Source organism: Ovis aries, chromosome 2 (genome assembly GCF_016772045.2).
Source record: "Ovis aries strain OAR_USU_Benz2616 breed Rambouillet chromosome 2, ARS-UI_Ramb_v3.0, whole genome shotgun sequence".
NCBI lineage: Eukaryota > Metazoa > Chordata > Mammalia > Artiodactyla > Bovidae > Ovis > Ovis aries.
This window is the reverse complement of record NC_056055.1, coordinates 30818480-30831183: the sequence shown is the minus strand read 5'-3', so window position 1 is coordinate 30831183 and position 12704 is coordinate 30818480. Positions and strand designations below refer to the sequence as shown.

Genomic DNA, 12704 nt, shown 5'->3' with positions numbered 1-12704 from the left:
TTAAGTGTAATCAGAAGGATAATTCAAAGATTTGCTAATTGCTTCCCCAATTGCAGCTGCTTACATTTAGTGCAGACATATCCTCTGTGTGCATGGTTATGCATGTGCCCATAGGGACTGAGAGGCCCAAAACTCCTCTGTTACAGTTGTGTGGACAGCAGTCACCCATCCCTTTGAAATTATCACGTGAAAGAAATGCAGGTAGAATGAGGGCAATAAGAGAGAATAAGAATGTTAGATGTTCTAAATCTGACTTGACGGCTGAAGGTGTTGGTTTATGTCATGATGTCTCCAGATTTCTTGGATACAAGACGACTATGGACTCATATAGCTTTAGTCTTCTGCGTGTGCTTGTGTGTGTGCTCAGTTGCTTCAGTTGTGTCCAACTCTTTGGAACCCTATGGACTATAGCCTGCCAGGCTCCTCTGTCCATGGGATTTTCCGGGCAAGAATTCTGGAGTGGTTGCTGCGCCCTCTTCCAGGGGATCTTCCCGACCCAGGGACTGGACCTGAGTCTCCTGCATTGCAGGTGGATTCTTTACCACTGAGCCACAGGGGAAGCCCTGGTCTTCCATGATTCATGGCCGACTCCCAAGATTCCTGATAACCTGTCATGATTTCATGGAAGGTGGGATCTGTACAGGAAAAGGTAAAGCATCTGCTGGTAGAAGGGCCAAGTGAGATTATCAACACTGCAGCAGTCAGAAAATGAATGTTATGGTCTGGCAACTGCTCTTGTAGACTATGGGTGTTTGACCACCTCTTGACAATTTTTTCCACCCAATCTTTTTCATACCCCTCCCTTATTTTCATGGTTTTTCCTACAGGATTGGCCTCACTTTCTGGACATCTGAGTGAGTCCCTCTTTTCTCTAATTACGGAGGTAGCTCTTTTCTCTCTCAACTCATAGCAGGGGGCCTCCTGCTTTTCTCTGTTCCTGCCTCATCTTGCTCCTTCTCTTGCTCAAAGGAGACTCTCAACAGGAGTCTTCCTACCCATGCTGCTGATTGAATTTTGTAATTAGAAAGATTATTCTTTTGGCATCTCAAGCTAAATGCTGCAATCCTCATTATTATATAACAACTCACCAGTCAGAACTTGCTCATCAATTTCTCTTCCTTCTATATCATTTTTTCTTCATATAGAAAAAAAGCTTTTCTTTTTTTTTCTACCACCCCTTTTTCCACAAAATACAAGCTGTTATACATTGTGTACAGAGATGGTGCTGTTGACAGAGGTATTTCATGGGCTTACTTCAGTGTGAACTCTTACTTGGCTTTGTTTTTTGCCCTGTTGGTAGCTTACATCACACTTCTATACACTCAATCCTGTGGATAGGAAGGAGATGAAGAGAACACTTTCCAGGGAAAAAAAGGATGTCAAGGGATTTAACTGACTTTGAGAAAGATGTGTTTGTGGTTGCTTCTTCTTGACTCTGCTTGCTGGGGTGTCTCATTCTCAGGGCAAATGCTGCCTCGACAATGTGGTTCCCTTCACAGCATCTTGGCTGAAAGTTCTCATTACTTTTGTCCAAAGAAAGGAAATCCCTAAGGAGAAGGCATAAATCAATGATAATAACACTCTGCCATGTAGAATTTATTGCTTTGGCCACATCAAGCTGAGTTTGGGGTATCTCTATTTGGTCACTTCTTTCTGTAGCAGAGTTCCCTGGGTCCCTGTTTTCCTGAGGTCCACTATGTTCCCAACAGACCAGAATGTCCTTGCAAGATCCTTATTATGGCAGTTATTGTAATTTCCTATCAGGAAACCTATGTAAAAAAGATGTCAAACATGCCTTCCATAGTGACAACGTGAACAATTTAACAGATTTGTGTTCAAGGCATGTTCTCATTAAGTGCAGGCTTCATTAAAAGTAATTAAAACTTGGCAAATATTCTTTTTGGATGATTAATAGGCCATCTCCACTTCTCCTTTTGGGAGGTCAGTTGCCAGTTACCAAAAATGAAACACCTGCCTTTACATCAACGTGGCTGCTGCTCGAAATTTAGCAGCATGCAGCATTCCCGAAGCTGTTAAATATGTCTGCCGTGCCAAAAAAAATGGGGCCTTATGTTTACCTAAGTCCTGAATAAATACGGTGGATTTGGGGACACAAATCTGATTAAATATTAGGCCAATATGAAAAACTAAGTTAGCTGACTTAGGTATATATAATTTATAAAGAATATAAAATTAGATGGCAGTGAACGGTCATTTTAGTGGTATAAAAAAACACATTGAAGAGAAAGTGTCTCTCAATTTGAATCCCAATTAATGTAATTAGTCTTTTACAAGCTCAGTTTCAGGGAGCTCAGTTTCAGAGTCCCCATGACTTCTGAATGAACCAAGTGAGCATTTTGTATTAACTTTACCCGAGGTAGGAAGATGAGATTATACAAGATAGAAAACGCGGCTTAATACTTTATGATTTTTTCCCTCCCCAGGTAAAGTATCCATTAGAGAGGACATTGTATTATTCCTTGGTCAGTTCACTGTCCACCTGAAACCTTTCCCTAGTTGCTCTCACGTTTCATACATGAGAGGGCCCATGTTCCCTTGGAAGCCAAAAGGTGGTGATTGAACCAAACTCAGCGTGAGGTCCAGAGGTGGTTTCTGATTCTTTCAGTTTACTCTTCCTGTCCCCTCTGGTCCAGATCTCTTCACAACCATTGTTTTCAACCTTCAGAAGTGTATGAGGGACATGCATTTATATACAGATAAGGCCACAGAGGCCCTGAAGTTTCAAATGACTTGCCCAAGTCACAGTCGGTCAGCTGGAGCCCTCTCGGTGGGAAGGGTGGAAGAGAGTCTGGCCTGGCGAGGACCTCTCCCTTCCCCTGGCCTGTTAGGTTATTGGCCCATGGCTGAGGCAGAGCACTGAAAAGGGAATTCCTCTCTCGACTGTCAGGCACAAATGCAGAGTTCACAGGCCTCCACTCTCCCACAGACGAACATGTGTTTTTGTGGAAAGACCACACAGAGTCGGGATCTCTATGCTGCTTCCAGATCTGGCCTGCACTGGCCCATGTAGCCCGAGTCAAATTATAGAACCAAGGCCACATTCAGCTGGAAGGAATTTAGAGATTGCCTCTGCTGGTGCATCAGAACCACCAGGACAGCTTATGAAAGCAGATTCCTGGGCTTCAGTCCCAAGACTCTGACTCAGTAGGTCTGGGGTGGCCCTGAAGATCTGCTTTTCTAGTAAACTTCCAAAGCATGTGAGTGCCGCCAATCCAGGCACCCCATGTGAGCAACACTGGGCTATGGTAACCTCAAGATAGGTCAGCAAATGTTTTCTTAAGGGCCAGTTAGTAAATATTTCAGGCTTAGCAGGCCACATGGTCTGTGCTGCAACTATTCAGCTCTGCTGATGTAGCTGGTAAGTGGCAGTGGACAATCTCTACATGCGTGGGTGTGTCTGTCTTCTGATAACTCTTTATATAAACAGGCGGCCCACAGGCTGTAGCCTGCTGACTTCTCACCATACGCTGACAGTAACTTGAGTTCTTCCCACCACTCCCTGCTTTCAGCTGTAAAATGAGGATGCTATTTCTAGTCTTACTTTTCTCCAGCCCTATGATGAAGAAAAATGGGTTGCAAAGAGTTGGGTACGACTTAGCGATTGAACAAGAACATGATGAAGACAGGGTATAATCATCTAATAAACACTCAGAAAAAATATTTTGTATCATGTTCAACCAGTCCTATATTGTTAGCTATACTGTTTTTAAATACGATACCTTCCTTTAATAATCACTAAACTGGATTTATAAATATTCCCAAAAGACTAAGAGATGACAGTAGGGATCATTTTGAAGGGTAATTTAGGAGTTTTCCTGGTGACAGAAAATAAAAATGTAGAACTCCTCCTATGTCAATAATTCCTCCATGAAGAACAAAAAATGAGTATTTAATGAGGTTAGTCAGACAAAAACAACAAAGTTTATGATGACCTGACATGCTGCCTTTGTAAGATATTCTAATTAAAAAACATTCCATAAACAAAGACATAACCAACAAGTTATATTATTTTTTATTCATGTTAGAATTTCTATCAGTGTTTGAACATTAATATTTAGAGAGTTTGTACATTTTTGCCTTCCGAGGTTTAAAATGAGAACCACACTAGGTCACAAATTGTAACTAATACAACACATTCCACAACTGCAAGAATATTCACTCAATCTCACTCTCTTAACACTGTTAAGACATTTTCTTTTCCTTGCTGTACTTTACAATGAAAAGTGTGCCCCACTCATGTCTCAGCAAAGTTCCAGACATTATGGATTCATCACATATAAATTCTTTAAAAATATACTTCTGTCAAAAGACTTGATGACTACTATGTACACTACAAAAATAAATTTTCATATAAATAAATTATATGGCATACTTTTATCTTTGTAATTGAAATGACACAAACCCATTCCTGCCAAAATTGGCAGACAATGAGACCCAGTTTGAATATTTCCTTTAAACTCCTTACACTAAAACCTACCATGAGTCCTTAATGAAAATGTTATATACTCTGAACTATTTAACATTAGTAAGCACTCTATACAAATAAAAATTCTGTTCAAAAGTAAAACATAGCTGTAATAGTGTTTCCAATAGAAATAAAATCCCTGCATTTTTCTGTTATAAACTGGCATGACAAATACTGTAGGAAAACATTCTTATGATACAAAATTATAAATACCAGCAAAGATTTAAAAAAAAATTAAAACATCCAAAATGAACAAACAAGACAGACAAAATAAAACTATTTTATAAAAGAAAGAGAGAAATCCTGGTTGCCTGCCAGCCCCCGAGTTCTCCCTCTGCCAATGTGACTATCGGAGAAAGTTCTATGCTGTGCAGAAAGCAGGGGCCAGGCAAGCAGTCACGCACCACACAAGCTGGGCTCAGGAAAGGAGCGAGGCATGCCTCGAGCCAGAGGGAAGCAGACCTCCGAATTCTGCATCATCTCTCTCCTGAACGCAGGATATATGTTTTCTGAGCAGAGCCTAGTGTTAGGTAGGTAGACAGTGTAGCTGACAGAGGCACCAAACAGTAGCAGTGGGGCCCCTGGGGCCCCTGGTGTATTAACACATACATCTGCAGCCACAGTCTTGTGGCGAGTTTTAGAGTCTGAGGTCACTACACTGCTGGTACTACTGGGGGCTGTTGCCTTTCGATGAACATTTTCCATGTAAAACAGGAGGCATAATCGGAGTTGCCATTTGTGCACTCCTACAGTAGCTTAGTCTGGGTACCAAGTGCTTCCCAACACTTGCTGGTCTCTGGCTAAGAGCCTAGGAAGACCAAACCTCAGAGCAAGGCAACAGAATTGATATGGAAGCAAATCTTTTAAAATAATGCCTGGTTGAGAGACATGTCTCTATATACATTCTTCATTGGGCGGGGGAGGGTGGTATGCAATTAGCATCTTCCTAGTCTTCAATAAATGTACTAATGATGGTGAGAGGAAGGAGATGAGTTACTTTAGGAAGCATGCACCTATAATGTTAGTATTAACATGTGGAGAATCATCCTTCTGAAGCTCATATCCTATAGAATTTCTGACTCCATATCACCATATTGGATGTTCACTATATAAAGAGGATGCAAACAAATCCAGAAAGCCCCAACCAACTGTGCAATTTAGCAAGAGAGGGAGTTTAAATTGTAGGGACTCAAAACATCACCTCTGGGCTAATTGTAGACCCAGAATTAAGAGGTCATTGTCTCCAAAAGACTTCTAATCCACTTGGGTGGTGGTGGTGGGGTGTGCGTGTGCGTGTGTGTGTGTATGTGTGCTGTGTATGTGTGTGCTATGTGTTGGTTCCAAGAGAGGTATAATGAAGGCTGCATACTTAGAGGATATGCTCACAGCCCAGCTGAGGCTCCCCACTAGGGAAGTTTTCTAGGTTTTAATACCAATGAAGATGAAGAGGTGTGAGCTCTGTACCCTGAGGTTCCAACATACACCACAATGGTCCATGCAAAGGAACTCATCTCCTCTGAAGCATGAGCTGGAGTGTCTGGATGGCAGCCAATGATCTGAAGAGATGCCCTGAACTTGAAGCGAATCTGGCAAAAGGATAAGGCGATGTTTAGGGCTAGCCCTCCACCACCACTAGCACTAGAAAAATCCTGACTCTTCGGCCTAAGGCAGAGCCCACCAAAGGTTACAGACAGTAAAAAGAAACAAAAAAAAAAAAAGAAAGAAAAAAAATCACAGTACAGTACATTAGGAAATCACACACGTGTTCATACACACAGCCAAACAGGAGAATCGCACCCAACTACACCTAGAGAAGCCACTGGGGTTAACGTGCTTTCTTCATATCTGCTCATTAAACAACAACAAAATTATCACGCATAGCGTGTTTGGAAGTTAACAGTAACATTTCATACTACCACAGGGTTGTGATATGCAAATTTAAAATATTTTAAACAGAAACCTTTACAAAATAATCCTATTACATAAGCAATATTTGCATAGAATTATACAGGTAAATTATACAATATTTAAGCAGCAGCAACATATGCTGAAATTTAAGACTAAGTTAAGCTTGGCTGTGGCACAGAGACCAATGTACACACAGGGAGGGGCCCCTTTGTGATCCCCCCACTGCCCACTCTGGAGGCAGGAGTGGAGAAACCCCAGTAAATCACACTACTTTACATCCATTCCTTCGTATATTACATATGTGTACACCTCTTAAATATTTATAGAAATATTTCACAAAATAATACAATCAGTTACAGTAACGATGAACTGCTCTCTGGCACAGCACACCCTTCTAATTCCGCGTTTCTCTTCAAGCAGTTCTGGTGGGGTGGGGTAGGGGTAGGGAGGGGCTTCCAATCTTTGGCCTCTTTGCTTCAGATTTTACTCACCCTTTAAAAGAAAAAAGGAAGTCAAATAAAGTAACAGGTCTATGAGTTCATATTTATAAAGCACAAACACAGGCAAAATGAGTCTGAGGTACAGAAATCAGGATGGTGGGGGCTGGGGTGAGGGCATGAGGGGCTTCCAGGGGCAGATTAGGATCCCTTCCTTGATCTGGGGGCTGGGGACAGGGATGTGGTCATTTTGTGATGTTCGTTCATCAGACATTAGAAGACTGGAAAATAGGCGAAGGGGCAGCTGAGATGCACCAACACCCTCCCTCCTCCACAAGGTTACAGTACGCGAAGCGAGAAGTGAAGCTGCTCAGTCACGTGCGACTCTTTGCAATCCCATGGCCTGCAGCCTACCAGGCTCCTCCATCCGTGGAATTTTCCAGGCAAGCGTACTGGAGTGGGTTGCCATTTCCTTCTCTAGGGGATCTTCCCGACCAGGGGTTTGAACCCAGGTCTCCCACATTGCAGACAGACACTTTATCCTCTGAGCCATCAGGGAAGCCCAGTAAGGGACAGACCCGATTTAGAATTCCACTGATTCTCCAAGGATGACTAAGCTTGAATAGGAAGCCCTGTCTGTGGGTTAAGAGGTCACTGTTTGTGACACAGGGGCCCCAGGAGGTTGCTCTGTCTGCAGCCCTCTAAGTCCCCGAGAGCATGTGTGCCCAGTTGTGTCCAACTTTGGGACCCTATGGTCTGTAGCCCACCAGGCTCCTCTGTTCATGGAATTTTCCAAGCAAGATAACTGCAGTGGGTTGCCATTTCCTATTCCACGGGATCTTCCCCACCCAGAGATCAAACCCACGTCTCCATGGAAGTGGAGGGACCACTGAAGAGCCCCGCCCCCCTGCCCACCGACCCCGCCCACCTCAGTTGGAGCCGCTGCCCTGGCGTCTCTCCTCACATTCCACGTCCTGCAGCTCAATGACCTCCACCTTGGGTTCCCTCCTCTCACACCGGACATTAAAAGGCACATGGGGGTCCTCAAACAGCCCGTGGTCAGTCTCGGGGTAGTCCTCGTAGCCTGGGCAAAGCCCGCTTCGGGGGTTCCGACTGGGCCCAGGCCCAGGGGCGGGGGGAGGATGCACGGCAACAGTCACGGATGCCGAGGCCGTCACGGTGGTAATGGGCTGGCAGTAGCTGGGCATGGAGCTGCCCATGGCAGTGAACGCTGGGTTGTGATGCCGAGGGTTGTGAGAACGGGCTCCCCGGGGGCCCGTGCGGTCCCTATTGCTAGGGCCAGAATGCCCTTCAGTAGAAATTTCGAAAGCGTCTCTGCGCGGCTTATAGGGAGGTGGCCTCAAGCATTCTCTGGGGGTTTCTCTTCTGGGCTGCTGTCCTGGCTGTCCAGGTGGCAGGGTCCTTGAGTCCAGGTGGGACTGCTGTCGAGGATTTGAGAGTGGGTGATGCCTCGGTTCAGGATGGACCACCTGCAGAGGGCAAGGGCAGGTTGAAACAGGCCCAGTGCTAACCCCAGGCTGGGCGCCACCCCCTGCTGTTCCAGCCCCCTCTTCTTTCTTGGCTCTGGATCCTGCCTGGCCACCCACACACAGCTCTTTCTGAACTAGAGCTCAGTCAACCCCACAAGTGGCTGGGAGTGCCCCGGGGAGCTAACAAGGGCCTTCTACCCACAGATGAAAAACCCATTCTCTTTGAACCTCAACAACGTGGCAGAGGAGCGCTCTACTTGGACCCTGCGTGTAGGCTTTCTCTGGCACAGCTGGCTGGATGCATCGGGCTGCAGCCCATAAATGCAGGGCTGTGGTCTAAGCATCCAGCTGCCTCCCTCCCACAGTCTGCCACCCCACCCTGCTGGGTAGAGTCAGATCTGGAGTTCCTCCTCTTCTAAAACTGCCAAATGCCTGGCCCTGGCTCACCCACACGCAGGACGTTGCCAGGACTGTCTATACCTACACTGTTGAATATGGCTATTTACATTTAAGTTAACTGAAATTAAAATTTCAGCCCCTTAGTCACACTAGCCACATTTCGAGTGCTCAACAGCCACATGTGGGCAGTGGCTGCTGCCCGGGAGAGTGCAGGCAGAGAGAGCATTTGCATTGTCATAGAAAGTTCTATGGGGCAGCACTGCTCTGTCCTGTTGTTAGGAATCTGGTTTCTGGGTCTCTATACAAAGCACGGAGCAACACAGTGGCCACATCAATCAAAAGAACCGTGACCAACTTCAAAGTCGTTCAGCTTGTACCTATTTTTAGGCTCCCGCTGAACAAAACCAGATTCACACTGCAGCTCAGCAGGCATCGTCACGGGGGGTAAGAGGAGGAAAATTTAGGTTATTTGGTTGGCCTCTCTCTCTTTCATGGAAGGGCAGCTCCGGCCTGGGACTGGAATACCCATTTCCTGGAGGGACAGCAGGAGGCCCCCAGTTGGAGAAACATTAGCCTTAGAACCTTCCTTGGGTTTTGTGTGCTGTGCTCCAGGCCTGGGGGGCTGAGAACATCCTAGGGAGTACAGAGAGGGGAGAATGTAGCTGGCGCTCTCAGAGCCTCTGAGAAGAGGCTCCTGGGCTGCTCATGGTTTTCCTGAATTACTTAAGGCTGGTTCTCAGCTTCTCTGCTCCTTCCAGCCACCTAGAATGCGCGCTTGGAGCCATAAAAGCTTCCGGTAAAGTCTCAGACAATAGTGACTGAAGTAATTTTATACTAAGGGCAATTAAAGGTAACAGAGGTGGAAGGGAAAAAAATAACTTCTGCTGGCAATGAAAATACCATTATATTTTAAAATAAGTATCATCCTACAATGTATGTAACTTTAAAATAAGGGTGGGAGGGTGGGTAGGGAAGCAAGGTATGCTTTACCTCTGGTTCTTAAACAAGATATATGGTGATGGATGCTTTGTGTAATCTCCATTACTGGCCCCTGCCCTTTTCAATCCGTAGATACAACCATATGAAATTGACATTTCTATAGTATGATTCCACCTAACCTATACTTTTTTTTTTTGGTATCCTGTGCTTTGCTGTTCAGAGCAGGCAGAGGCTGCCTCCTGGGGTGACTTATGACTTACAGTGGAGCGAGCGAAGACAGGGTTTTCTGTGGCTTCCACGATCACTTGGTGGGCAGGGCCCCCAACACCCTGCTGGGCCTCGTAGTGCCGCAGCTCCTCACTGATGCCTGACACTGTCGTCTGAGAACTGTACTCCGAGTCAGAGGAATCAGACCCGTTGTTTGTGTGACCGGCAGGTACAGCAAACCGGACCACGCTGGGGGGTGGCTCAGGAGAAGGTGTGGGCAGCCGGTTCAGCCCATTGGCTGGAGACACCTATTTAAGGGGATTCCGTATGTCAGGTGTTATCATCCATTTACCCAGTGGCTACACTCAAGGTTCAAAGCACAGTACTGTTTAGGGGTTGCTGCTCTCCCTCACTCCCCCCTCTTGGCCCCCCACACTACTCTGTATTCACTTAGCCCAATCCTTGCCACATAGAGGACTCTTGGGCATGACAGATGGAGCAAAAGGACTGCCCTCTGCTTTCACAAACTAGAAAGGCAGGTTATGCCCTTTTCATTATTCATCTTGAGTGGAAAATGCTTTATTGATAGAGACCTATAACACTTAGGTTGCCAATCACCAGGTTTCAAAAAACCAAAATAAAAGCAACCTAAACCAAAATAAAGGCAACCTAAACCAAACCAAACCAACACAACATCCTCCAACACTAATAAACTGAAGATAAAAAAGGCTATAGTTATTGAGTTGTTTGCTGAAAAAGTAAACAACCAGAAAATGCGGATAAACCTAAGTCTCTAAATTAAGACTGACACCAGGAAAAACAGCATACAGATGGGCCGTGGGCTGCACGTGACGCCAGCCACGATTACTGACCTCAGGATACGGTCCGAAGAAGGCCAAAAGCACTGGCAGCAAAACTAGTCCATTGAGAACACCCAGGAGTGTTAGGATCGCCAGGACAGCAAAGAAGTACCTTAAAGATGAAAGGGAACCAGGGACATTTACCACGGCAATGAAAGGGAACCAGGGACATTTACCACGGCAAGTGAATTAAGGGACCCTTCATGTGCCCGAATGTCAGAGCCCAAAATGAACAAAACCCACACCAGTGAAAAGGCTGTTACAAAACTTCAGTTCAAACCCAGCTCAGGATTACTTTCGTTTTTCTTTTACCCTTCTGACTTTGAGGACTGCATTCCGCAACCCAAAGTGTTAGTTCATGAAGGGAAGGAAAAAAAAATTAGGTTGTTAATTTGCTGAAATCTCATGGCATGTAATGTTATTTATGAATGTGTTACACAAACACAAAAATATGGAATGTGAACTGAATGGCTGAGCAGACTGAAAGCACAAATACAATGCAGAGGGGCCCTGTTCACGAAAACCCAGCAGAAGCAAACAAATGAAGTGAAGGGTGTAGAATTTAAACAATTTAGCCCAGGAGGAAAAGCAGCCCACTTCTGCAGGCAGCTAATCCACTGTGAAATGCTTCTGCATCTTAGAGCAGAATCTCTAATTAAGTCTCCAGTGTATCAGGTAAGGCTTTCCCTGGGCTTTCATTAACCACAACTTTCTGCCTAGAATTCTGTGAGTTCCAGTTTTACCAAATAGCTCCAACTGCGACCTTTTTAGAACACTGGAACCAGCTTTCCGCAAAGAAAACACTGCCCATTCTGTGGTTGCTGGGGCATTTTCGGGGGAGGGCGGCCCACAATGACGGGTTGCTCTGCTGGCCAATCTTTTGTTGAACAATTTAGCATCTCTGAATACTCTTGTTTTGCGTCAGCCAATTCAGACATAAAGGCCGCAGCACCATGAAGAAGAGGAGAGTGCACAAGTGGCCCTGCTTTCCCACCATTGAGGGCTAAGGTCTGGGATCCTTCACGAATACCAAGGTGAACCTGTCAGCCAGGGAGGGTGGCTGGTGGATGTTCCACACAGCTGGAGGCAGAAAGCTACACGCAAGCATGCGTTTCTGTAACTATCGGTTTCTAGGGCAATTTTGCTGGAAGGGGGCTGGGGTGGGGGAGAGCTCAGGATGTTCTGGGAAGAGGGAGGGCAAGATATCTATATGTTAATGGTCCTCTTGATCATAAAACGGAACAGGCTCCAAACTTCGCTGTGCCTATGTAAGTTTCGCTCTTAGATGAAAGGAGAGAGAATCTCTATAAAAATACAAATACCTCACAGCTATTGTAAACACTAGAAACTTCTGAGCTGCATTAGTAAAACCAAGCAGCCGATGTCTTGCACTAATGTAAACTGCTGGAACTTTAGGTTGAGGCATATATCAGCAGCAGGCATTAAGACATTTGCATCCCATCCATCTAACGGTAGAATAAACAGACCAATTAGATTTCTGACGGCTTCGTGTATACAATGTCTGCTCATTTAGTCGACCTCAGTGAGGGCTTTATCAGGTTAATCCATCCAGTTCTAGAAAATGGGAAGCCCTTTTAAGTGCTTGAAATAAGAGCCCTGCTATCTCTGGGAGAGAACAAGAAGCCATGGGTTAGATGAGAGAGTTGGGATCCTGCCCTCCACCCAGGTCCCAGATGGTTGCTCTAATCAGGCTAAGTTTCTTCTCTGTTGCTCCCTTGGCATCCCCCCACAAGGCTGAGTTAGATCCTCTGAGATCCCATCACACTCTGTTTCCCATGGTTTTGAATTGCTTGTGACCTTGTCTCTGCCCCTCATAGACCATAGCTATGTAGAGGGGGACAAGGACAAGGTTACTGCTGTGCTGTTGTGTGAAATGGCACTTATGAGGTGTTCACCATACAGTGTTGAATGAGAAATTACACAAAAGAATCTCTCTTGGATGTAGCGTTTCTACATC

General features: G+C 45.3%; 1 protein-coding gene across 9 annotated transcripts in view; it reads right to left on the bottom strand.

Annotated features, from left to right (window-relative positions):
- Positions 1 to 4010: 4010 nt before the first annotated feature.
- The window catches only part of PTCH1 (patched 1), a 69933-nt gene continuing 61239 nt past the window's right edge, over positions 4011 to 12704 (bottom strand). For 8 of the 9 annotated variants that reach the window (XM_042243051.2, XM_060410855.1, XM_012116602.4 and 5 more), the window contains 4 exons: positions 10739 to 10838; positions 9920 to 10174; positions 7760 to 8321; positions 4011 to 6886 (listed from right to left, as the gene is read on the bottom strand). In XM_042243051.2, coding sequence (XP_042098985.1) covers positions 7761 to 8321; positions 9920 to 10174; positions 10739 to 10838 — 916 coding nt within the window. In that variant the 3' untranslated portion in view covers positions 4011 to 6886; position 7760. Of the gene's footprint in view, positions 8322 to 9919; positions 10175 to 10738; positions 10839 to 12704 lie in introns of all 9 variants that reach the window. The other variant, XM_060410858.1, reaches the window with a different exon arrangement.